Source organism: Lepidothrix coronata, unplaced genomic scaffold (assembly GCF_001604755.1).
Source record: "Lepidothrix coronata isolate B3197 unplaced genomic scaffold, Lepidothrix_coronata-1.0 Scaffold131, whole genome shotgun sequence".
In the NCBI taxonomy this organism is placed as follows: Eukaryota; Metazoa; Chordata; class Aves; order Passeriformes; family Pipridae; genus Lepidothrix; species Lepidothrix coronata.
The window spans coordinates 2,348,962-2,372,768 of NW_016690311.1; the positions used below are offsets into that span (position 1 = coordinate 2,348,962).

At 45.7% G+C, this 23,807-nt stretch overlaps 2 protein-coding genes across 2 annotated transcripts in view; one reads left to right on the plus strand and one right to left on the minus strand.

Moving 5' to 3' along the window:
- SLC25A26 (solute carrier family 25 member 26) overlaps positions 1 to 1,837 on the plus strand; it is a 98,199-nt gene extending 96,362 nt beyond the window's left edge. The window contains exon 11 of the transcript XR_001876735.1: positions 1,826 to 1,837. The gene's annotated coding sequence lies outside the window, so the exon portion shown is untranslated. The remainder of the gene's footprint in view (positions 1 to 1,825) is intronic.
- Positions 1 to 23,807, minus strand: part of LRIG1 (leucine rich repeats and immunoglobulin like domains 1) — a 38,064-nt gene that overhangs the window by 7,681 nt on the left and 6,576 nt on the right. The window contains exons 3-12 of the mRNA XM_017826881.1: positions 23,402 to 23,545; positions 21,023 to 21,166; positions 20,037 to 20,180; positions 15,805 to 15,948; positions 11,914 to 11,994; positions 6,896 to 6,967; positions 5,560 to 5,631; positions 3,461 to 3,624; positions 1,157 to 1,477; positions 211 to 492 (exon numbers count right to left, since the gene is read on the minus strand). Coding sequence (XP_017682370.1) covers positions 211 to 492; positions 1,157 to 1,477; positions 3,461 to 3,624; positions 5,560 to 5,631; positions 6,896 to 6,967; positions 11,914 to 11,994; positions 15,805 to 15,948; positions 20,037 to 20,180; positions 21,023 to 21,166; positions 23,402 to 23,545 — 1,568 coding nt within the window. The remainder of the gene's footprint in view (positions 1 to 210; positions 493 to 1,156; positions 1,478 to 3,460; positions 3,625 to 5,559; positions 5,632 to 6,895; positions 6,968 to 11,913; positions 11,995 to 15,804; positions 15,949 to 20,036; positions 20,181 to 21,022; positions 21,167 to 23,401; positions 23,546 to 23,807) is intronic.

Genomic DNA, 23,807 nt, shown 5'->3' on the forward strand with positions numbered 1-23,807 from the left:
TGGAGGGGCTCCCTCGGCACAAGAGGAAATGTGACTTTATTGCTCCTTCTCTTAATTAATTTCATTAGTTAACTAGAGTGCAAAAGAATGAAACAAGACAGAGCACGGACTCTGTCTCTTTTCTGTATCTGCAACTGGCAGAGCACTTGAACAGCCATCTCTCCCAACTCCCACTTCCAGGCCACTTGGGCGCCAGGGGCCCCAGCTTACCCAGGACGGTCAGGGTGGCGTTGGCGAGCACGGAGCCCGCAGAGTTCTGTGCGGTGCAGCTGTAGACACCCATGTCCTCGATCTTCACGTCCGTGATGAAGAAGACGTCGTCGTCGGGCATGACGTGCATGCGGCGCTCCCGGGCCGCGGGGAAGTCAGTGCCGCCGTCCTTCTGCCAGGCGATCTGCGGCGTGGGGTGTCCCTCTGCCGCGCACTCCAGCCGCGCCGTCGTCCCCGTCCGGCTCGTGATGTCGTGGGGAGTTTTGATAAACGAGGGCAACACTGACAGAAAGGAAAACAAGAAAAGGGATGAGCAATCCCACGGGGAAAACACCACATCCTGCGTGGTTCTGTTTTCCTTTTGAGCGAGGATTAATGTGACAATTACCCACGGGCACTGTGCTTCTGCAGGATATCTCTGAACTGCTGAGGACTAACCCTGTGTTCCTAGAGAACACACCTGTCTGCAGAGACCATGACCAGCCCCGCTCAGATCAAAAGAGCTGGGATCAAAACTAATTTTCTTCGGTGATTATCCTGGAAAAAAAAAAACTATTATCTTTCCTACAGAGAACTTCCAATCATGACATCCCTCTTCCTTGTATCTTTTTGTATTTTCATTTTCATTGGCTATTTTCATTTTCATTGGGCCATTTTACTGGGCAAAGACTCTACTTGAACAGCCAAAGAGATGCAGCTAAAGCTGTTAAGAATGTGCTGAAGTGCTTGGCTGGGTGGCAGCCATCCCAAACCTGGTCTGTGCTCCTCACAGGGCACTTCTCACCATCCACTGAGCTACAGGCAGCTGCTGTGAGGAGATTAAGAGCTCCCCACCATCAGGAATGGACCCTCGGGAATAACCACCCACCAGAAATGAGTCCCAAGGAATTGTACCGTGTACCAGCTCAGGCTGAGAAAAGGAACGAGAAAGCAGCTTCCCACTCACCATTAACAGTGAGCCGGGCCTTGTTGGAGTAGGTGGAGCCGAAGTGGTTGGTGATGATGCACTGGTACCGCCCCTCGTGCGCGAAGGTGACGTGCCGGAGGTGCAGGATGGTGGTGCACTCCATCACCTCCCCGTCCTTCGCCCGCACGTGGGCAAAGTTCTCGATCTCGGCGTTGTGCAGCATCTCGTTGTCCTTCTTCCAGGCAAACATCATGGGGGAGCTGCTGCTGCTGGCGGCCAGGCAGGTGAACCTGATGTCCTTCCCAAGGACTGCCACTGTGGTCTCGGGCTGGATGATGATCTGTGGCTTGGGGAAATCATCTGTGGGAAAACAGCAGGAGTGGTTAGTGCTGGACTATGAGGGAAGACTTCAGCAAGCCAAGAGATGCAATGAGAAACTGAACAGTGCATAAATGGAAGTTATTATTGCACATCTGCTTTTATACCCACTGTTGTACATGCACTGCAGCGTCAAGGCTGGCTCTGTAGTGCACAACTCCACTGAGGGGCTGGTTTAGGTGGGACTGTTGTTCCCCTGGGTCCTTCTGTCACCAGTGGGCTGTCAGACACCTACAAAATGCCCAGCTCCTTCACCAATGTAGCTGAACCTGAGAAGGACACTATGGTCTACAGAAAACATCCTTCCTTGTACAACTCATGCAGGAAGAGCACGACTGAACTTACAACTTCACCTCCAGGTTTGCATTAGTGTGAAGCAGGACAGGAGAGCAGGAGGGCACTTAGAGGGCTGCAAATGCCACCTCTAGGGAAAAATGCCCACAAGAGGTTGTACTGAGGTAGGAATTGGTCTCTTCCCCCAGGTAAAAAGCAACAGGATAAGAGGAAATTGCCTCAAGTTGTGCCAGGGGAGGCTTATATTAGCTAATAGGAAAAATTTCTTCACCAAAAGGGTTGTCAAGCACCAGAACAGGCTACCCAGGAACATGGTAGAGTCACCATCCCTGGAGGTATTTAAAAGACATGTAGATGTGGCACTCAGGGATGTGGTTTAGAGGTGGGCTTGGCACTAGTAGGTTGACGGCTGGACTCAGTGATCTTGCAGGTCTTTTCCAACCTGAAGGATTCTATGACTCTACACAGCCTGTGCTGTCAGAGCAGAAGCAGCTGTATTTGCCTCTGTCACCTGCCTGGGGTGGAAAGCTTCACACACTCTCTCTGTGCCCTGAAGACTGTTGGTTTTAGCAATGGTCCAAGCAGATTCATTTATTAGATTTCTACAAATGGTGTAATTTAATATTTGACTAAGGTTTAATTAAACAGCCAGGCCTCTGGAACCAGGAGTATACTAGTGCCTGGAGGACTTGGCAGGCACTGGGAAGCAAAGCTGTCTTTGCTTTGTGATGTTGCTGTGGGGATGGAGCCTTCAGGATCTCTTCTTCCAGATGAGCACAGCAAGCCTCCCAGCCTGCTCAGACAGAGGCCACCTAGGCAGAGTCCTGCCACTGGGGGATCAGGAGGGACATAGGACCACAGCTGGAACAAAGTGTCCACTCAGTGTTCAATGCAAGTCATGCATTCAGCTTAGTTAAACAGTGTTTGCAAAAGCTCATTTTTCCTTCAAACACCCATTTGCAGCTCCACCCAGGATCCACACTGGTTGGCTCCAATGCACAAAGTTTGGCTCCCAAACCAGGCCTTTCTTTTCCATAAAAGCTGGGTGCATGAGCAGCATCGATTTGGCCTCCTCTGATCATTTAAATTTCTTCATGAGAGAGGTAGCAGATGTTTGTGTGTGCTGGATATTAAGTAAAGCTGCGTTGCAACCACAGCTCAGGTGCAGAGTCAACTGCAGTATTTGGGTGGGCCTTACTGGTTCAAAAAATCAGCTGTGATGGAGATTCTCCTCTGCTTTTTAACTCTTTGCTATTTCCAAGAGGGAGGAAAGATACGTGAAGAACACAAAGCCACAGAAGCAGGTCAGAACACTGCAGAGAGGAAAAAATTACAGCCGCAGTCTTGATAGTATCAAACTGAGAAGACTGAGCAAGTCTCTGTGCAGCCCCATCTGGAAGTGGAACAGGCATTAGTCCCTTTTGATTTAACACTCAGGGAGCCCTGCAAGGAATACACTCGGTTCAAGCAATGCACTGTGTGGTTTTGGTGGGAAATAAATTGTAGCCAATGACAAATTTTTAAAATGCAGGCTTGGGCTTCCTTTGATCCCACTGAATAACAAAACAAAACAGAAAGCCTCTCGTAATAACATGCTGGTAGTCAAAAGAAAATGTTTCCCAAGTGAGTCCTACCCTTCATACAACCTCAAAACAAGCAGGCGAGACTTACCACACACAAAACTTTCTGGCAGGATGGCAAAAATGCTCTTGCTTTTCAGTGACTCAGGATGGGCACAGGTGGCCACCACAAAGGACTGCAGCTCCTTCTCCACTAACCACTGGGGCAGCCACTTCAGCTGGCAGTCGCAGAGGAAGCTGTCGCTGTTAATGTGGCTGCAGGGAAACAAAACCAACAGCAGCCTGCTGTGAGTCCTACACGGAGAGAAGGCTGGAAGGCTCACAGCCCTTTCATGTCAGACACATTCCTCCCGCCCCCCCAGCATGGGTGGAAGGGAAAAAAGGCCTGCAGGAATGTCCTCGAGGCACTAAAGATGTTAAATACATGACACATTTAAACAGCATTTCATCTCCACATAGAGCAACCCACTCCTGTACTGCAGTGACACTCTCTAGCACCCTGTATTTATTAACCACCTTCCAGAGTGATCCCCAGGAACAGATAAGCAAAGTCATCCCTGGCTTAAGGGATACAAGCTGAGGCAGATCATCTACAACAGAGCGGTGCAACAGAGGCAAAAGGCAACAGTACAGCCTGTCCTGCCCTCTCTCATCTCTCATTACCACACACATTCCTCCTCTGCCTCTGTGGTTTGAGCATCTTTGGTGGGAACAAATTCAGGACTTAACTGCTGAACAGTGAGAGGATGCCCAACTCCCACTGTAAGGCCTTGAGTTCCCTCTGTGGCCAACCCTAGGGCAGTAAGTGGAGAGGCCCTGCCTTCCATATTCACATATCCACATATTCACACACTGGCATCACCAGGGATAAGAGGTGTAGCTGGAGTTGTGTTTACTGATTAACAGAAGCAGTGGAAGAGGAGTGACCAAAGGTATTTGTGTAAACCCAAGAGGAACAGTCACTAGTTTGGAAAGCAAAACACGAAAACATTTCTCAGCATCCTGAGATGCTGAGAAATCCTGAGTTCCAAACCCCACCACCCATGGCAGGGGCTTGGAACTAGATGATTTTTAAGGTCCCTTTCAAACCAAACCACTGCAGGATTCTATGATTCTATGATCCAAACAGTAAGTTAGCACCTTCTGTTAGGAAAAGAGCTGTGAAAAAAGGAGCAAAGAAAACGGGAGCCTCAGGATTAACGTGTTTTTTTAATATTCTGGGCCAAATTGTGGCATTATGGGATAAATCCTACTGGCTAGTTGGGACAGGTCACAGAGACCCTTCAGCATAATGCACTCTGCATGTATATGTCCTCTATCTGAACTTCTCCACGGTATAAACATTCCTTCACAGTATCTGGGATCTCACTAATTCTTCCCTAATAAGATCAATCTTTCACCTCAATTTTGTTCCAAGAGCCAGTGCAAAAGATAAGGTGGTTAAATACACAACAGACATGCAACGTTTATCTTACTCATTCCCAGTCACTGGTATTAAATGTCACTGCTAACAGTGACCATCTGATTCTCATTTCCAATGTCAGGAAGAAGAACCTGTACCTGACCAAATACCAAGTAAGTGATTTTGTGTTCCACAGACACTGCACTACTCCAGAGTGTAGCAATGCACTGACAATGGATTAAATATTTATGCAGAAGAGGAGAAAAGGAAACCAGGCAAGACTGGAAACAGTATCTGATAACAGTGCAGAGCCCCGGCCTGGAGCACAAGCAGCAGCTCTGATAACACATCCGTATTTTTACACCAGAAGGCTGGATGACAAGTGGATGCAGTTCAAATGGTGCTTATCACTGAAATATCAGTCCTGTGTGTGAACCCTAAACACAGGCATGGCAAGGGAGCAGATGAGCCACTGGGAATTAAATCTGTGGCAGCATGAGGAGGATAGCCGGCTAACAGGACCAGGGCTGGACTTCCTGAGCAGACAGAAATAATTGCACAGATGCAAAGCTGCTGGAAGAACCTGTCCCAATGATCTAATTTCACTCACTATTAAATGCAAGATATTCCCGTGACAGCTACTCATGTGTTAAAATACCCCTCAGAGGAGGATAGCGGGGAGGGGGAAATAAATGAGTGGAAATGCAGACAACACCCATGCTACTGCTCACATCCAGGGCAAGGAGGGTCCCTGCCCCCTAAGTGGGGTGTGCAGGGCAATCACTTACAGCTGACGCAGGCTCTTCATCTTGGCAAAGGCGTCGGCTTGGATGGAGCGGATGGCATTGTCCCCCAGGTTCCTGCAGGCACAACCACAGGCAACGTGAACAAAAGGGATGCTATGACTGGGACAGTAGCAGTTGATTTGGTAGCTGCTTCTTAAGGCCAAATGCACTTGCAGCTCATGGAAATGTTCCTCAGAACACCTTGATTTTGATTAAGTATTCCTGAACAACAGTCAGTCAATAAAGATTACAGGAATAAATCACTAAGCCATTCCCTACCCCATCTTCTCACTATGCTTTCTCAGTCTCAGCTACCTCCATCATCCAAAGCTCAGAAATTCCTCAGCCCCCTTGATAACCAAAGATAGTCAGGAATGTCATACCAAGTTGGACCTTCAGCAACCATAAGGAAAGCAAATACTTGCACTGAGCAACATCTGAGGAGTTATTTGAAAGGGACTTGGAGAGAATACTGTTGACTTTGAAAAAAAATCACAATGTTTCCAAAAGAAGGGATTCTTAAAAGCTTCACTCATAACTATTGCTAAATAAAAGATTCATTTGCTCTCTGAAAAAGTACAGTGTCAGATTTAGGGCTGAAGTTTACTAAGTGACATGCAGGGCAATCACTGCTTGAAGAGGAAAATCTCAGTAGATCATTAAGGGCACCTTTATTTGGGAATGTAGCCCCAGTCAGGCAGCTCCAACCCTTCAGTGTGCTCTTGATGGCCATAGCATTTCATACACTCAACAGCCAATAAAACACGTAGAGCACAGCCACATATACTTTAACTGTCTTAATCCAGAAAGGAGGTTATTCATGAATCTCTGCTGGAGTCATCAGCCTTGGGATACAGAAAAAAATCACAGAGGTAGCCAAAATGTGCTTGTTGCAAGTGGTTCTAAGGCGGTTGTGCTGAATGGAGGTGTTCAGTGCCCGGATTGTCAGCAGTCATCTGCAACATGCACCACTGCCAGGGCCTGGATTTAAAAGGAAGTTGGGGCAAGGGAGGAGGAGAGAGGACTACATCTGAAACAGTGTATTTTCATTGGTAACAGCCTGCAAAGCAGCAATGTGCAAGTCAAGGCGATACTTATCCAAGAACAAATCAAAAAATTAAAGAGCATGCAGATTTGCCATATGTTCTATAACTTTGTTCCTGGCACAAAAAAAGGCCAAAGTTGAGGCGGACTTATAATGAGAAGGAAGCAGGTGGCCCCCACAAATGGACTGGCTTCTCAGTTTACAAAGACACTATTAAATTGCTAGCAGATCTCTCAAGCAGCTACTTTTGGCAGACCCCCCTTCCCAAGCTCTGAGGCATGGTGGGTTACTCACAGGTGCTCCAGGGCCTCCAATCCTGAGAACGCTTTCTTGGCCACCGACTTGATCTTGTTTCCAAACAGAGTTCTGTAGTTTCCAAACATCCAGTGCCAGATAAACAGAAAGAAAACGGGGAGAAGGGAGGCACAAAAAGAAGGAACACAATTAGTGTGGCTTTATCTGATACAGGCGCTCAGTGCAAGTCCCGCGAAATCTGAACTGCACAGAGATTAAGAGGGCTGGAGCACAGTCGCTTTCCTGCCCCTGAAATTAAATCCTTTTATCTGTATTTGAATTTAATAGTGATGACAGCGCAGAAGGGAATGTGCCATATCACGTAAAAAGGCAGGTTTGCTCCCGCGCTTGGAAACCAGCTTGCTGAGTAACAGAAGGTCCCCTCTATTCTTTGCAGGCTGACTGAGGACAGGATTAAGTGCAATGACAGTTTAACAAGATATTGGTCTCTCCCTGAAACACTTTTCATTTCGAACTTCTTCCCAGACAGGAAAAGAGTGGTGATTTATTCACTGCTTGGCCTGAAGGACCTTTTGCACACAAGACTGAGGGCTGGCCCTTGACTGCACATTTACACAGCAGCTGACTGCAGGGACTGCTGCTTCCTTCCTTGGCTCATTACAAATGCAACTGCAAAATAATATAATGCAACAAATCATAGCCAAGTGGTAATTTCAAGGGGCAAAAAGTAGAAAAGGTAATGTCCAGAGCCGAGGAACGTGCTTGCTTGCCTCTGTGACCAGAGAGCATTCCTCTGAATCAGCAGCAGCACGAGAGGGACTATCGGTGGGCAACAGCCAGCTGGAGAGATCCCAGCCCAGCTGCCACCTCCAAAGTAACAGTTCTCTATAAATATTGACCAGTGGCGATAGGTCAGGGGCAGGGTTTGTGCCAAATGGACAGTCTCCTCACCTGTTTTAATAAAACATCAATCACTGTCATTAATTAGGAACTGCTTTCCTTCCCCAAGCCCACTCTAAGGTTTATCCTCCAGGTGCATCTTTTATCACCATCTGCATCACATGGTGTTCAATACAAGTCCTCACCTCAGGAAAAAACTGGCACATCTAGTGCTGCCTGAGATTTTGACTTTTCCTTCAAGAGTTTTCCTTCAATATAGGGTGTGACCTATCTGCAACCTACTTTATTGATGGAATAATTCTAAATATCTACAGTAAGCTTTACTGAGCTCCTTGTTAGAGCACCAAACCCAAGGTTATCAGAGGTCCTCTCCATTGCATCCAAGTGCACGTGGCTGTTAGCTCTGGACGAAATACCCCCAGCACCAAAAGATGTGTGCAATCATGTGCACCATCCTTGGTAAAAGGGATGCTGCATTAATGAAGACTTTGAAAAATCCATTAGAAGGATTAATATAGTAAATAATTTACTATATGCAAACGCTGGTCATATGGCTGCATCTGTTTTTCCATCCACTGATTTTTGGAGCCCTATTCCTAAATAAGGGCGTTACGAGGACATGATAAGGATAATAAGGATAAGAGGAATTGGCCTCATGTTGTGCCAGGGAATGTTTAGATTAGATATCAGGAAAAAATTATTCACAGAAAAGGTTGTAAAGCATTGGAACAGACTGTCCAGGGAAGTGGCAGAGTCATCATCCCTGAAGTGTTCTACAAACATGTGGACATTGCACTTGAGGACACGGTTTAATGGCGAACATGGTGGTGGTGCTGGGCTGACAGTTGGACTTGATCACCTTTCCAGCCTTAATGATTCTATGAAAATTAGATGGGCATCTGTTGTTGAAAAAATTAAGTTGAGCTTGGGTTTGATAATTGGAGATTTCTACTGATTGTTTATAGTAGATTTTGGATTTTGAAAATTGGAGCTACTGATGATATCTGTTTACCTATCTGGGCAGAGATCTGGGGATGGGAATACACAATGTATTGTGTACTTGTGTAGGTGCATACAAATTTATGGCTGCACATGAGAAACACATAACACACGTAACAAAGCCAGGCCTCGGGGAACTCCTGAAACTCAGTCACACCTTGCGAACTTCAGCTGTGCACTTCTCCAAATCTGAAACGGTTTGAACCCAGCAGCCCCCTTCAAAGGGCTGTGGCAGGCTGGAATGTGAAGGCAGCTGGATGCAGCTCACAATTAGCCAGCTCACAGCCATCCCTGAGCGCTCCTCCACCGGCAGAGCCGGGCACAGCTCTCCCCGTGATTGCTCAAGTGTAATTACATGCCAGGCACGCAATTCATTAGAAAGCAGTATTTTCTCCTCCTGCCAGTTGTACACCTGCAGGAAGATCTCAGTCACTGAGTGAGCCATCAAAAAACCGGTTACATTTAGCAGCTTGAGTAATTAGGAACCTCGTTTGTTCCCCAGTGATTCCATCGACGCTTTTTATGCTTCGGTGCTTCTCAACTCCCGTTCTTGAAACAACATTTTAATTTAGGCCTGTGCTCTCCATCCTGGAGAGCTTCATATATAATTCAGAGAAGGCTAAAGTGACTGGCCTCCCCATCTCTGTTTAACACCTTCATGTCAGCGAACAACCCTCTCTGTGCTAAATCCTTTCAGAGGCTAATCTGTGCCAGATCAAAGGGGAATGGCTTTTAAGGCAATCTCCACAGAGCTGAGGTGATTATTAATTCATTGGAAGGTCTCCTCTGAAGTGCCCATTTATTTTTTGTATGCTAATGCATTCAAAGCCGGCTGAGGTTTAAACACAGGCCCTAAATCACACAGTGAAATGTTTGCTGTAAAGGCTGATCTTTTATTTGGGAAAAAATCCTGATACTCACTTCAGCCTTAGAAATCACCAGTTCGAGATTTATGTGCTGATGAGCTAAAACAGTTCTGAGGAGATCCTTTTAAAAGTGGCCACTCCCAAGTATCCTTGAAATGCCTCAAGAAATAAAATAATCTCATATTCTGAGGGGTTTTCTAGCCTTACACTCTGGATGACAATGAGTGATCCCAGCAAGCTGTCTGTCCCACAGTAGGTTTGTTCTGTTAGGTACTCAAACCATTCCTGCCTGCCCAAAACCAACTCAACACAAGCGCTCTTGCAAGCTATGAAATGTACTGCAGTCCCCCCCCAAACTTCCCTGCACGTCTCCTTCCCTGTGTTCAGCCACACTCAGAGCTGGTCCAGGTCCGTGTGCAATGAAAGACACAGGTCAGCAATGCAAAGAAAGACGCAAACCCAACTTCCTTAGTTTTGCACAAGCCCCCACTGCATCCTTTGCTACCGGCAGCCCAAACCAGCCATCTTTTGAAGGGGCTCCTTGTGCCAGATGATAAACATCCGATCAGGCCACGGCTACTTCACAGGGGAGTGATAGCTCCTCTGCCCAGAGCTCCCAACACACAACCCCACAGGCTGCCCCTGCTCCCTTCCTTTCTCCTCCCGCTCCCTGCTGTACCTCCTGGCCTCTGCCTGACCTCCACAGCTCATCAGGGCTCACTGTTCCTGGTTGCTGAGTGAATCCTTTTGCTGAACTCTTTCCGTCAATGCTGTCTCCTCTGGCTTTTTCACCCCTCTCCTGTTATCTGCTACATCCAGCAATTCTAACATATCCCAATCACATGGGACCACTACTTTTGCTCCCATGCCATGTTGGAGAGATGCCCTACAGTGGATGTCCCACCAGGACAGCTCAATCTCTCTCTCTCTCTCTCTCTCTCCCCACTCCTTTCCTCCACCTTCTCCTCCCTTGTCAAAGCAGCACTATAGACTCACAATCCCTGCAACCTGAAAATTCCAGTAGACAAAGTCTCTGCCCCCATTACCCTTCTAACTGCTCACATGGTTTCACTGGTTTCCTCAGTCAAACCAAAAAATTCACTCAAGCAGCCAAGGACTCTTCCACCCACCACATCTGCTCCTCTGTCTTTTTTGTAGCAACTTGTGGGAAGATTTCCCGACTCCACGTCCACAGAAATTCCTGCTGGCCTCTCTATCCCACACACTACTTCTACTGCCCTGCCTGGCTCCCCCCATCCTTAAATCCTCCTCTGCCTTCTGCCTCACTTTACTTGCAGCTACAACTTGGTTTCCCCTCTCCCTGGACCCAGTGACTCCCCTCAGCACCGATCAAATGCCACCTCTGTCTGTGATTTCAAATTCTCCTTCTCTAAGCATTACATCCCCACAAATCCTGCCATGGCTCGTCCCACTCCCTGAGGAGCCTCTAATGAGAGCATGACAATATCCCGCCTGCCAGGATTCATTCCAGCCATCTGCTATCCATCGAGGTACTTTTACTGCACCTCTGGCTGTGCCATCCCAGCATCAGAGACAGCGGGATGGGGGGGTGCTGAGAACTTCAACAAAGGCAAGAGGTAATGATTAGAGACTCTTGATTTGTCACAAGCCATCAGAGGCTGCTCTGACAGGGCTGATTTATATGGCCCATTTCAAATGGAATAGGAACTTGCACTGAGCAATGTGAAAATCCCTGCGAAGGCCGAGCAAGCCATAAACATTTGCAAGGCGCATGCTTGCCTTGGGTTTCTTTTTATCTCTTCAAGAGCCTGTGCCCCATGGTGCCTTTTATTGTCGCTGCACATGGAAGCAAGCCCAAAAGATCACTCTCAGACAGAGTATCCCACAGAAACGAATCCTGTTTCAATCCTCTGTTGTAACAGGAAGTGGGGTGATTTTTCTCTTCTGTTTATTGTTATTTGCTGCATCAATCAGTGCTTGGCTGAAGATTGCAAGGGGTCCTTTTTGTTGTTTGTTTGCTTTTAGAAGTGAGGAACAGTTGTGCTGAATTTTACAAATGAAACAACTTAAACTTCTCTCTCCTATGCCTCTGAACTACAGTATGTGGCACCGTCTGTTCACCACTTCAAAAGGAAATAATTGCCTCGTACCTCCTTAGAAATGTCATTTGCACTCTTGCAGTGAGCCTGCAAAACTATCACATCTCAGATTTTCTGTTGATTATCTTGTTCCAAAGGGAGGAAAGGCTGCATCAGAGGGGACAGACTCACCCCGTTTGAATTTGCAGAATTCAAACCCAGGGATACTCACAGCTTGTTCAGGTTTTCCAGGCCTGTGAAGGCTCCATTGGTATCTTCTATTGTGCCTGAGATATCGTTGTGGTCCAGTTCCCTGGGGAGAGGACAAGAGAAAGCCTGGAATCAGCATCTTAGTCCCAGTCTCATTGTCACAAACAAATGGAAGAAAGCTGGAGAATGCCACACGAGAGCTTCCCATTTTCTCCTGGTGGTTATCAGAAAATGCAGAGTCCTGCAGCAAAGCATTACTAATCTCTTCTCCTGCACTGACCCATTCTGGGATGGTTCATTCCAAAAATACTCCTGGCTTATTCCTAGCTGAAACCCTCTGAGACAGCAACAGGAGCAGACAGATACTCTTTAACAAGCAGCTTCAGTCCTTTCCTAGTTTTGTGCATCCAAAGAGAAGGAGGAAAATGAAAATAAAGTGTCAAAACTAAACTGAAATAAACAGCTGTCCTGAAATGCTACACTTTGGCTATCCCAGTGCATACATGTATTTGTCTATAGCTGCATCTTAGCAAGATGATTTGGTGTATTTGCTACAAAGTTGCATTTTTTCTGGCAACAAACTTGAAAACTCAACAAAGGAAAGCACCAGCATCTATACCAGTCTAACTCTCTGCATAACCACATTTTAAAAAAACCAAAACACGAAACAAGTAAGAATTCCTTTTTCAGAGTTAGCTTCTTTTGGCTTTCAAATTGACCATCAATTACAAGAGTCAAAGAGCTCTGAAGAAAAACAAGCACAGAGAACAAACACAGAGATCCACAAAAGCTGTTTAAACAGTCTGTTTAAAAATCCTTCCCTCCTAGCTTTAATTCCAGCTAGCAGTGAATACCCAGCAACACAGACAGAAATTCATCATTTCTAACGTTAAGTAAAAGGAAAGAAAAACCAAATAGGCTTTGTTGGTTTTGTTACATCACTCTGATTTAAAACCTGGCAAAACCCAACACCAAAGCAAACTTCACCATCCAGATAACCCCCGAACTCTCAGGTACTCCTTTTGCACTTTTAGAAGATTATTATCAGAACATTTCCAGATAAAAAAATATTAAGACCAAAAAAGAAAAAACAATCCTCCCTGCATTTTGCAACGCTTCACACAGTGCAGCTTCTGGGCTCTGTAGCACCAATACACAGTAACTCACAAGAAGGGAAAAGAAATTTAAAAATGAAAAGAACAGTTTTAGTAAGGGTATGGTTCTCCTCAGCTGAGATGGAGCTGAGGTTTTTGCTCCCAGTGCCTCAGCTGCCTGCAGTCTTTGCTCCTTCTCGGCTTTGGTGTAAAAACTAAAGACGTTAAGGGAGATGGCCAAAAGCCACAGTTCCTGCTTCTCAGCTGCCTTCAGCCTGAGCCCTGAATCTCCTGTCCCTAGGGAACCCTGGCCTTAGCCAGCAGGACTGTGGATGTCCAAGTGATCTGTGGGTGGATAAAATCTCAACATCCCCATGGGGTGTGAGCGCACATAATGCTGTGGTGGCACGAGGGACAAATCCAGGAGAGATGCTTTGATGTGATGGCATTTCCAGCACTATTCAAGTGGGACAGGAGCAAATACATCCTCCTGGAGATGAGTTTCTACATCTTCCCTATGGTTGCCAAGCCAGTGTCCACTGTTCTGTTTGTTTTGTAAGGGAAAATCCCTTCTCAGACATTTCTCCTCTTCAGTTTCACCACAGGCTACTGGTCTTTGGAGCTGCAAACCCTTTCCCATGGCAGAGACAGACAAGTGGGAACAGTCTGTAGGAGCCCTGACACACACTTTTATTAATTGACTGCCACACATTGTGTTTTCTTGAAAAAGGGAAAGAAAATGGTATTGCTTGTTCATCCAAAGGCAACTCAAAGGTTTAGTGTTAGAAAGAAGGAATAAAAACCTTTTTAACAAATGAGTGAAAATAGAGAGAGGGAGAAAAAAAAGAGTGGGGTATTTTGGCCCAGCTCTCTTTGTATTCCAACTCCTCTCCCAGCCCCTGTTGCCAATTTCCTATTCTTTCTGGCTGGCTGAGCTTGAATGCTTGCAGCCTTGTTAATCATTGTGCTCCGAGGTCTCCGGGCCTGACCTCTATTTGAATAGCTCCACATTTCAGCAGTTTCACACCCACCAAAGGCTCCCCAACAATAGCCCATAATTAAAGCATGCTCGGCTCTTTTTCACCAGGTGCAGGACCCAATAGGCCTTTCTCTTTATTAAATTAGAGCTCGCTCACACACTCCCTCTCCGCCTCCCCCCTCTGCCCGGGACATAAAAGAGACTCCACATTCACTGCAGAGCAAAGAGAACTACCAGCTCCCCTTCCCCTCCATTTTTCTTTGGAAACCTTTAGTTCCGGTCTTGACAGCTGCCTCAGAGAGGTCCCTTTCTGAATGCCCAGTGGCTGAAAGGCTTTGGCTTAAGTTTAAAAAAAGCAAACAAAACCCAAACTCACTTTCCAGTCACTCCCTTCACTATGAACTTTCAATAAAGGAAAGAGTAAGATGCAAAAAAGTACTGTAAAGACGGAAGATCTCTCTGTTCCCATTTCCTTTTAATGACTTGGGCCACAATGGGCTTCTGAAGAGGAATAAAAGTATCAAAGTGTGTTTTTTTCTTTTGAAGGAAGAATTAAATCAGTGTTGTGAACCCAACCAGCCTGGGAGTGTGGCTGGTGCTGTAATGTGGACTGTGAGAACTTTGTGATGTGCCAGACGAAGGTGCTGAGCCTGCAGCTCCCAGAGAGAGGAGAGCAGCCAGCAGCCCTGCAGATACACCAACAAGGAGACAGAGACAACACAGCTTCAGGAATGGACAATTAGAGCAGGATTCCCCATCTTCTGATGTTCATAAGACAAGCCCAGATGTACTTCAATCTAACACAGCTCTTGGGTTAACAGTGCACAGTGGGACTATGCTAGAGCTGGGATCCCAGAGGAGGTTCACACTGATCTGTCTAATGTTCTCTGCTAGTCCTACAATCTTAGAAAATGCTATTTGGATTAGCAAGGTCATTTCCAGTGTCACATTTCCAGGTATTATGTTGTATCAGTTACTTTAAAATAAAAGTTTGTGTTAAATGGCCACAGCCATTGCTGGATGGATCACTCTGCAATTCAATATGAGGGCACACAAAACTTTTCCTTTGATAGTATGGCAACTTGTTTGTTTTTCAGAGTTTACCATGAAAATCAGAGCACAGAGCAACTCATGACTCAAATGAACCAAATTCTGCATTAAAAAGAAAGACTTCTGCTTACTTTCATGGTACCTGCAGCAGCTTCTTATTCGTAAGATTAAATCAAAGACTGGGTGAAGCTTCATGTGTTGTTACACTTCTGGCATAATAAGATCCCAAGCCCAACCTCTGAATTTCTTTGTTTTGCCACTGTTTTTTAGTTAACACCATCTTAGCCCTTAATTTTATATTTAATATTCAACTAAAAAAAAAGTAACAAATGTGCTCGATACCGCATTTAAGTGGATATTCAAGTTTTCAGTGCTGTACTGAGTGCACAAAGACCCAACAGAAACTAACATTTTCTAAGAATTTCAGTTAAAGTCAACATGATAGCAAAAGAAATTCTGCTATTAGCTGCATGAATGAGACCTCAGGGATTTTTGGTCATCTGGGCTAGATTCAAGATCCTGTCCTATGTTCCCATAATTTTACTCCAGAGCTCTCTACTCTGAAAACACTCTACAACACTGAGCTGTCTGACTGCAATTCTCCTAACCACTCTTAAACAAAAAAATACAAGTTCACTGAAGTTGAATAACGCAGCAAACACAGAAGACAACAGAGCAGTGTGTAGGGGAGTTTGACACTGAGGACATGGGCACCCAAAGCACCTGCAAAGCAGAACACAACTGTGGAGGGAAGATGGATGTTAGCTGGCAAAAGCTGGGAGCAACTTACAGGACACGGAGGTTTTTGAGTCCCTTGAAAGCACCTTCTGCTATGTGGTTGATGGAATTGTGGCTCAGCCGCAGCACGTGCAGTCCCCCAAGGTCTGCCAAGCTTCCCTCATCCAGCCTGGTCAGGTTGTTGTAGGAGAGTATTCTGAGAAAAAAAAAACAAAACACAACAGCCCTTGTCAATCCATCTGGTATTTTCCAAACTCCTCTGTGCCAACCAGTGCCTGCCTCCCACAACCAGCTTGTAGGAGGTGATGTACTGGGTGGATACTTAACAGCTGGATTAGGAAATAAGACTGCAGCCTGTAAATATCCTACAAGATACCTGTGGGGAAGCCTAGATGACTTATCAGAGCAAGAGACAATTGGTACCCAGCCATGGGAAAGTCTTCTGTGTAGGTTACAGAGAGAGGCTCCCCTGGATGTGACTGAGAGCAACAAGCCAACACACACGCACACAGAGTCAGCTACAGCAGGGATGAGCTACTCCTCCTGTATGGCTGGGTGAGGGTCTGGGAGCACCGTCCCCTCAGTCCCCACAGGTACAGGAAACACTCAGATGGCTGTGTTTAATTCTCACTCCCATTTGGATTCTCTCCGAGGCCTACAGGAAAAAGCAGTCCCTCCTTCCCTGCGCCCTCAGAGGTGGAGAGAGACGTCAAACACACGCATTTTGAAGTTCACACGCACTCTTGGCAGGGTCCAGACTTCTGTACTCAGGATGTGTCTTATCATTCTGCACTGGTGCCCAGCGAGCCCCAGGCGTCTGGGTGTGGGCGCCTCCACCCCAGCCCAGATCCAAGAGCATTTCACCACCAGGCAATTGAAAACTTCCTTTCATGCACAAGAAGGAGGGATCTGCTGTAAACCAGCCACCTTCCCTCCTGCTCCCCTTTGTCCAGGAGCACACAGTCTGCTTGAAATCCTCTCCACTTACAAGATGCTCGTGTTGGAGGGTTGGTGGTTTTTTCCTAGTTTTCCAGCTATCTCTTCCCCTTTGCCTGTATTACCTCTGGTTTGGGAGATTTTTTTTAAGCGCTACTCCTGTCGCAGTTTGGAAGCTGGTAGGAAGAAAGCTGCTTTTCTCTCCCAGCAAGGTGCAGATGAGGCTTTGGAGATGTGACATCAAGGGCAGGCCATGGGAAGCTACAAGCCACTGCAGTCATCTCTCACACCGTGCAACCACCTTCTATGCAGCAGTAAAGCCACGGTGTTGCTGCTGTGGAAGGCCAGCTTGGATTGCAAATGAGGGACCTCTCAGGATAGCAGCAGGCACTGGATTTTTGGAAATACTTTAGAGACCTGGGACCACATGTCACTTCAAAGAATATGATGGTTTGGGCTGCTCAACTTTTCAAAGAGTGGAGTTATACAGCTTTGAACAAGCACTGAAATCCTTCACTGTACAGACAACAAGAAAAAAAAACCTCACTGAGTTCCAAACCTCCAAATTCCTCTTCTAGTACTGCCTGTTAATGAGTTTGCTTAAAAATGTGTCTAGAGCTTGCATGAAACTCACTGCAAAGCCAAAACCTAAGTCAAAACAGACACATACTCTAAAGCCCTGAGAGTGTCATTTACTTGGCAAAAGTGCTGTCTATCTTTTAGCTGCTGTGTGAGTGGGCAGAGGGCAAGCTCTGAAAAAGTTCAGCAAAGATTAATGAGTTTGAAGGTATGGGACAACATACTTTCCTTCCTAAAGAAGTTGTAGTGTTAGTTATGAAGAACTGGCATCTGGTCAAAATTATGTCCTCACCTGCGATTAAAGAATTTGGCTGTAAAAAAAAAAAAAAAAAAGTGTTCAAAAGCAATCCTAAACCTGGCTGAGAAAATAAATAGTTCCTTTTGATTCTACACAGAAGAGTTCCTGCCACAACTGGTGAAGGCACGTTCTCTCTGGCAATTGTGCTGTCACCTCAAGATGGACAGACACAGCAATACTTAGAGACTCTCCCAATGATGCAACCACGTGGAAGGTTTCAGGAGCTATCGCACCTGGCAGTGGCTTCTTCAGCATTCCAGGGTTCTGCTTCCTGCCATGGGACAGGCCAATTTGCAAAACAGCAGGTTTTCCTCCTCAGCAGTGTCCTGCTGTGCACCAGTGTCCTGCTGCCAGTTCTGGACTAGGTACATCTGACACACTTCATTCCCATTGACCAAACTACGGGTAAAAAGTGAAAGGAAAGGCCCAGCAGCCAAGTCATCATTTACCTCTGGTGAAATCCTATGCTCCCACTGTGGGTTTTTCCATGATGCTGGTGTTCTAGCACCTGACTGGTGAGTACAATCAGCCCTTTCTCATGCTCATAACAAGGCAAGAGCTTTCTTTCCTTGTTAGCTTTTACATCAGACCAGAGCCTTGGGGTCACATTTTGTCCTAGCAACTGAATGAGAGACAACTTCTTCTTCAGACGACCAACTCCTTCCTTAGAATTGAAATTCATTCCCTGTACAACCACACACAGTGTTTTCTGGTAACTGAAACCCAGGAGATTTAGCAATAGTGGAGACAAGCAAGGATCTTTCAATCAGGAACAAAACGTTCACATTTAATGAAGCGCACGAGTCAGTCTGGATGTATCCACGGCTTCCTTTCCTCACCCTTCAATTCCAGAGCAGACCTCTCCTGCAAATACTCTACAAATACTCCGGCTGTGGGAGTTTCAGTGAGGAGATCTGATGGCTCCCTGCAGCAGCCTTGCCCTTAAGGCAACACCTGCAAGAGCTTGTAATATTTTGCAGGGATGTGTGCTAACACCCACATAATCGCATTTCACATCTCAGTCACTGTCATCTCTGGCCTCACACTCCAGCACAATCCTGTTTGTCAGGCCGAGCACACCCCAATGGCTCCCACCACCTCACATTTCCAAATCTACCCCATCCTGCACCAGCACAAGGGAGTCTTGCACTGGGTTTCTGCAGTTAGTGCAGAGGATGGCCCTTAAGCCAGGAGAGCTCACCATTAGCATTGCTGGTTGGATGAGATCCCAACCCATAACTGACAAAAAAAGGACTCAGTATGGCATGCAACCTCCAGTCTAAACCTTGGGGGTTTGCAGGACAGTGTCAGGCAGAAAAGACAAGCACAGCTTTCCCTAAAAGAGTTCTGACATTAGCCTGTGCCAAGCAAAGGAGCCCTTTAGGCATGGGCAGTTTCACAGCAACTTGAAAAATTAGGTAATTAAACAGTCACAAATATATTTAACTAAAACAAAAACCAAAGTATTTCCTTGCACCCCCCAAAATAACCCACATCCCAATGAATAATTTGGGTTAAACAGCTGATCACAGGGTTAATATGTTAATTCTAAACTTAAAGGAATTACATGTGTCGTGTCCACCTATCTCTGAATCCACAGCCCAGAAGTCTAGGGGCTCACAGCTGGGTGGGCAGACACCAACCTCTAATATGAGTCCAGAGTGAGGCCTCTGGCAGCAGGAAGCTGCTTTACCGTGCTCTGCGGTGGACAGGAGAATCCCTAACAATGTTTAACATTTCTGAGCACCGAGTAGAATGAATTACAGTCCCACTAACCACATGTGTCAAGCTCTCCAGAGAAAAAAGTGAATCTTTCCACAGTCCCACCGAGGGGATGACAGCTACTTCTGTAAATAGTGCAAGTCCATGTGTGCCTCTTCAAAAAGGCATTAAGCAGTGCCACAAGCCCAAAAGACACCCTTGTGGGGCTGTCCTCAGCAGCAAGGCTTTCTTTCATTTATCAAACATGCTGTATTCACAGCTGGAAACCTCAGGAGAGCAAAGCCAATGTATTTACTTTTCAACAACTGAACCCTACAGGAAGGGGTAAAGTGTAAACAGGAGAACTGCCTTTAAAGGGCCAAATCTCTGCTGGTTAAAAACACGATTGTTCTTTGTAAATACACAGGATAGAGCAAAGCTTCCTCCAGGCTGTACAGTCATTATATGGCAAGTTACATGTCTTGTAACTCTCTAGCTAAAAGCATTGGCAAGCCACAGCTCACAAACTCTCCAGGTCTTTTGGCACTGTGTACTTTTAGTGGGTTCTAGTCTTTGTTTCTTGTGTACACATATTTTAATCAGATGCTCTGAAGGTCATAACATCATAAATAACAAGGGCATCACTCAGGAGGCTGCAGCTCCTGCATTTCTACAGGTTGATACAGTGGGAGCTGTAAGCCTTGTGACTGGGAAAATTCCTTACTCCCCTTTCATGCCAAGATTACACAACACAACAGAAACCAACTTACAGCTCATGCAGCTTCTGACAGAAGCTCCAGCCATCGGGGTTGATGCGGGATATGGAGTTGTTACTGAGGTGAAGCTGGTGCAGAGAGGAGAGGCCATAGAGAGAACCACTGTTTACTTCTGTCAGGCTGTTATACTCCAGGTGGCTGTGGAGAAAAATCAGAAGGAATTGACAGATAAGCAGCACTGGCCAAACGCTGGAGAACTTCCGCCAAGAACTGGAATTTTAGCCATTCCTACACTGCTTTCTACACACCTATCTGGATACATGCATGTGTGGGCATTTCTTGTCAAATGAAAGATAGAAGGAAATCCAAGGACAATGCAAAGGAAATGCCCAGAAGGAGCTGTGACTGCAGACATAAGCTCCACTGCAAGTAAACTGGGTTCAAAGCATCCCAATCAAGTTTATATTTGCAGAGTGTCAGTTGTGTGACAGCAGCATCCAGAAACATGCTGCCTTGTGACCTTGCAAACACACCTGAAAGCCAAGCATGTTGGAAGCTTCAGGCATTTCTCTGCAATGACTAATCAATTTGTTCCCTGGTATGGAAAGAAAGCATCACCAAGATAGGGCAGTTTGGTTTCTAGGTATGCCATGAGGTGGAATAATCATGTCTGCAACACAGAGTTCCCACGTGTCAGCGAAAACAAATTTGCAGAAGCCAGACAAGCTTTTATTCAAAGACCAATTGAGACTGTACAGAATGTTCAAACTGTCAAACTTTCAAAGGAAAACTCACAAGCAACAGGATTTTTTTGACTGAACACCTGGTAAAGCAATGAGCTTTATTAAACTGTGGGTCAACTAAACAGAAACTGCTGCAGCATGGCAAAGCTCTGGGCATGCAGGACATAGGAGGAAGCACGAGGACTGGCACAGGTGCTCACAGGTCTCTGGGGAGTCCTCACTAAAATGCGGAGAAGGACATGAAAGCAGGTAAATTCCTGTCTGTTTAAGGGAAAAGAACCCCTCTCTCAAACTTACAGAACTTGCATCTTGGCTAGACCCCAGAAAGCTCCATCAGTCAATTTGCTTATGTTGTTGCGCTGGAGCTTCAGGACTTCCAAGCTGTCCAGTCCCTGGAACGTCAGGCCTTCAATCAGGCGGATGCGATTCCGGTTCAGCTCCCTAAAATCACCAAGGCCATACAAGTTTATTAAACCCCAGTCCTTTCTCACGAAGTCATCTGTGCAGCACACAATGGGGACAGCAATGCCAACAACTCCTCTGTCAACCGTTCCCGGGAGACAGCAGAAACGCACCGGAAACTTTCAATCCCAGATCTATCCAGGGAAGTCAGCTGGGTGTGATTGCTTAAATAAACTCACCCTCGGATAGACTTCCACTAGAGAGGAATAACAGACTGCAGCAATTCCTCTTCATCCCTCCTTTCTCTGCATTTCTTTTAAGCCATTGATCCTTTTCATCGATTTTCACACTTCATCTTGTCTCAAGCGCAGACACCATTTGAACCAGTACAGCCAAGCATCAGCATTATTCCCCTTACAACCCATTGTTTTTACAGGACTCGTAATTGCCCAGTAAAAATGTGCTCTGAAAAATGCAGGTGAGGTGCCCCAAGAGCTGTGGGCTCAAGAGGAAACTTTATGGCCAAGTTTGAAAGGAAAGCTTTCAGTTTCCCTGACAAATTTCACTTTTTTTTTTTCTACTTTAAGAAACTAATAAAGAGTGAAACAAGTTGTTTCCAATAACAAGGCAATGTTAGTATTTCGTGTATAGAGATCTGCAACTTGGTTCATTAAATTTCTTTTTCTTTTCCCTGGGTGGGGAAGAATTCCTAAATTTTGGGACTACCTTTTTTTTCTGAATAGCAATATGAACACAATCACAGCACACTTTACCAGTCTATATCAAACAGTCTCACAGATTGCTTGACTCAGACATACCAGGTGAAAAGCCAATTACATGAAGTCAGTGGAAAACCTCAACCCAATGCACTAAAGCTGAAGTGAGAGCTTTTACAATGGATACTTTCCCACACATACAAGACTAATCTAAGGGTAGTTCCCCAGTCAGTGTCTGTGTTGAGGAAAATGCTGGAAGTTACAACATCAGAACTTGTTTTGGAAAAGATGAGGAAGCCATAGAAACTTTTAGCTTACTTTTCAACTGTCTAAAAAAAACAATGTTCAACTTGCACTCAAGTTGAGTGTAATTAAAGTCAACTAAGCAATTAAGATTTTGCAGGCCTAAAGTCCCTTGTTGTACTGCACTTCCTGGGCTATTAGTGAAATAGGCTTTGCCAGAAAAAGTACACAAATTCTACAACACATCAATCTGTATAACTTGCAATTCATTCATGTTTATCCACAGGGTTAAACAACCAGCTGTGAGGCTGTCATTAAGAGTACCAATTACTCCAACTTTCAGTGCAAACTGTGTTCCTAAACAGAGTGAATTGTTTCTATTACAGTTTTGCACATAATGCAGTCGAACACAGGGGATTACAAGCTCTCACTCAATGGACAGTAACTTCCAAAGGAGAGACAACAGACTTTTAAGGTGCATCTGCTGTTATGTCACCCTGTTCAACCTCAAACTTGCTGTAAATCCTGCATGCATACAAGCACAAATGCACACACATTCCTTGGGCCCACCACAGCTTAAGGATCTTTCCCTGCCATTTAGAGGTGTGAGTTCCAACAGCTTGTGTGGATTTTGTTAACAGACAGAGGTTGACCTTTTGCCTATCAAATTTGATGGAAAGATTGCAACAAGCCTCAGGCTGGGCACATTTCTCCAACAGCAGCAGAAGGGAAAAGCTTAACAATTAGTGCTACTTTTTTTACACACAGAGCACGTTTATAGCTGCAGATGTCTGTGTGTCCCCACGCAAACAGGACAACGACGTGTGTGTTAACTCACCTCGAGTGCTATTTTCTCTGCCCAAATATCACTGCACAGTTTAACAGCCTTTCCTGATTGCATTTTTATTGCCACATAAAGATACCTGTGTGGTCTTGAAAAACTAACATGGTATCTGAGCTCTGTCACTCGCAATAGAAACGTCTTCCAAACCTCTCTTGCACCACAGACATCAGCAGCTTGCAAGGGAATGGATTTGTCTTGCTCTGCCAAGTGCACAAGATGTTGATGTCTGCTGCAGCATCCCTCCCTTCCCAGTTGATCCAAAAAGTGGCCTGAAAAGCCAACAGTTACAAGACAAAAAGGACCTTCTCCCAACATATTTTACTAGGTGCTGGCAGGGGACTGCTGCATAGTGTATTCTACATTTTACAGATAGTAGATGAGGAAGGGTGACATTTGGTGTGTATATCCTCAGGGACATTTTGTCTCCATAAAGTGAGGCTGAGCTTAATTAAAGTGGACGTTTCTACTCACAGTTGTATTAGCCTGGGTAGCCTGAACGCCTTGACAGGAAGCTGAGTGATCCTGTTTTTACTCAGACGAAGTGTTAGCAGGGACCGTGACAGACTATCAAAAGCACCAGGCTCCAGGGTGCTGATTCTGTTGCTCCCCAGGTAGCTGCAATAAATCACAGTAGAAAAATGAACAGTTCTGTCAGAAATCTCCTTTTATCAGCATTTAGTTGGTCTCGAGACAGGCTGGTGAAATTACAGCAATGGCTTCAAACCAGTTGGGTTTCTGGCTGCACAAAGAGCACAGAGCCTGTGATGAATGTGGAGAATCCCTGGGCACTTCCCAAGAGCTCCTTGATACCCTCCTATTTTAGAGCAAGGCAATCGGGAGTGGAAGCCAAAAACCGGAGAATATTCCAGTGTAGGAT